A 2500-nucleotide genomic window follows, 5' to 3' on the forward strand; every position below is an offset into this window, starting at 1 on the left:
CCCCCCCCCCCCCCCCCCCAGTATTAGACAGTGACACCCCCCCCCCCCAGTATTAAAGACAGTGACACCCCCCCAGTATTAGAGACAGTGACACCCCCCCCAGTATTAGAGACAGTGCCCCCCCCCCCCCAGTATTAGAGACAGTGACACCCCCCCCCCCCAGTATTAAAGACAGTGACACCCCCCCCCCAGTATTAAAGACAGTGACACCCCCCCAGTATTAAAGACAGTGACACCCCCCCAGTATTAAAGACAGTGACACCCCCCCAGTATTAGAGACAGTGACACCCCCCCCAGTATTAGAGACAGTGACACCCCCCCAGTATTAGAGACAGTGACACCCCCCCCCCCCAGTATTAGAGACAGTGACACCCCCCCCCCCCAGTATTAGAGACAGTGACACCCCCCCCCCAGTATTAGAGACAGTGCCCCCCCCCCCCCAGTATTAGAGACAGTGACACCCCCCCCCCAGTATTAGAGACAGTGACACCCCCCCAGTATTAGAGACAGTGACACCCCCCCAGTATTAGAGACAGTGACACCCCCCCAGTATTAGAGACAGTGACACCCCCCAGTATTAGACAGTGACACCCCCCCCCCCAGTATTAGACAGTGACACCCCCCCCCAGTATTAGACAGTGACACCCCCCCCCCAGTATTAAAGACAGTGACACCCCCCCCAGTATTAAAGACAGTGACACCCCCCCAGTATTAGAGACAGTGACACCCCCCCCAGTATTAGAGACAGTGACACCCCCCCCAGTATTAGAGACAGTGACACCCCCCCCCCCAGTATTAGAGACAGTGACACCCCCCAGTATTAGAGACAGTGACACCCCCCCAGTATTAGAGACAGTGACACCCCCCCAGTATTAGAGACAGTGACACCCCCCCAGTATTAGAGACAGTGACACCCCCCCAGTATTAGAGACAGTGACACCCCCCCAGTATTAGAGACAGTGACACCCCCCCCAGTATTAGAGACAGTGACACCCCCCCAGTATTAGAGACAGTGACACCCCCCCAGTATTAGAGACAGTGACCCCTCAGTGCAGACCCCTCCTCAGTATGACTCCCAGACCTCAGACAGCGTTGTGTGTGTCCCTCGAGCGCGGGCTCCTCCTCCTCTGTGTGTGTAAACAGAGAGGAGGGCCGCCGCCGGGTGTACCAAGATGGCCGGCGCCTCCAGGGCTAGGCCGAAGCCGCTTCCTTTCCTAATGCTATGGCCGCGGCTGCAATCCGCGGATCGCATAGTGTGCCGATCCGAAGGGGGTGACCCGTTGCACCACTAATGGGAGCCAATCAGCTTCTAACTTCAGCTTGTTCAGTTAAGCTTTAACAATAAAACCTGGAAGCTGATTGGTTTCTATGCCGAGCTGCACCAGATTTTTTTTACCCTCCCCCCAGGTGTATATTATTATGTTTTTTGTCATTTTAGAGACTGTGTCATTTAGGATCTCAATAAATGTGTGTTGTGTCCCATTCTGTAGACTATCTGCCAGAAGACGGACATGGACTCTCCGGAGTATGAAGCCAACACCAGGGCACTGAAGGCCATCAGTAAGGCAAGTCTCCGAGCCCTCTCTGGATTCTCTCCGATGTGCGCAGTGTGTGTGCAGTGCGCAGTGTGTGTGCAGCGTGTGTGTGCAGCGTGTGTGTGCAGTGTGTGTGTGCAGCATGTGTGGTCATCCAATGGTTGCTAGATTCGGAATAGGCATGTGCAGGAAAAAAAAGATCGTTTTGATTCGTTATTTACATAAATTTGTTTAGTTAATTTTGTTTAAAGTGATACTATGGGTTCAGTTTTTTTTTTTTTTTTTTTTTTTTTTTAAACAAACATCTCATACTTGCCTCCGCTGTGTAGTTTGTTTTGCACAGAGTGGCCCCGATCCTCCTCTTCCGGGGTTCCACGATGGCTCTCGCAGCTCCTCCCCGCAAAAGATAACCCCCTCTGGGAAGCTCTCTCCCAGGGGGGGGGGGGGGTTACCTTGTGGGCGCGCTCCCGTGTCATACACTCGACGTCCATAGCCGCCGGAGTGTATGACTCGGCCCCGCTCCCCGAACCAGTGTCATTGGATTTTATTGACAGCAGTGGGAGCCAATGGCTGCACTGCTCTCAATCTATCAAATGAAGAGCCGAGAAGCCATGGAGAGAGCGACGTGGGATGGCGCCCAGGGATATTTGGGGCTCGGGTAAATAAAACGGGGGGGGGGGGGGGGGGGGTGCCGGATACAGCAAGGTGTTTTTTCGTCTTAATGCATTGGATGCATTAAGGTGAAGAAAACACAAAGCTTTACAACCCCTTTAATTCGTTTCGTTTTTCTAAATGATTTGATTCCGTTTTTGAATCGATTTCAAAAAGTTTTTTGCACTTGAAAAGTTTTACAGTTCAAATTGTTTTTCCAATTTTCAAAAATAATAAAATGGGGAAAAAAAGGAATATATATATTTTTTTCTCTATTCTATTCCTTTATTTTTTATATATATATATTATATTCA

General features: G+C 51.1%; 1 protein-coding gene across 1 annotated transcript in view; it reads left to right on the forward strand.

The window, feature by feature from the left end:
• Positions 1 to 2500, forward strand: part of ARHGEF16 (Rho guanine nucleotide exchange factor 16) — a 67658-nt gene that overhangs the window by 52015 nt on the left and 13143 nt on the right. Inside the window, exon 4 of the mRNA XM_040326693.1 lies at positions 1491 to 1565. Within this exon, the coding sequence (XP_040182627.1) occupies positions 1491 to 1565 (75 nt within the window). The remainder of the gene's footprint in view (positions 1 to 1490; positions 1566 to 2500) is intronic.

The sequence above is a fragment of the Rana temporaria genome, chromosome 10 (genome assembly GCF_905171775.1).
Source record: "Rana temporaria chromosome 10, aRanTem1.1, whole genome shotgun sequence".
NCBI lineage: Eukaryota > Metazoa > Chordata > Amphibia > Anura > Ranidae > Rana > Rana temporaria.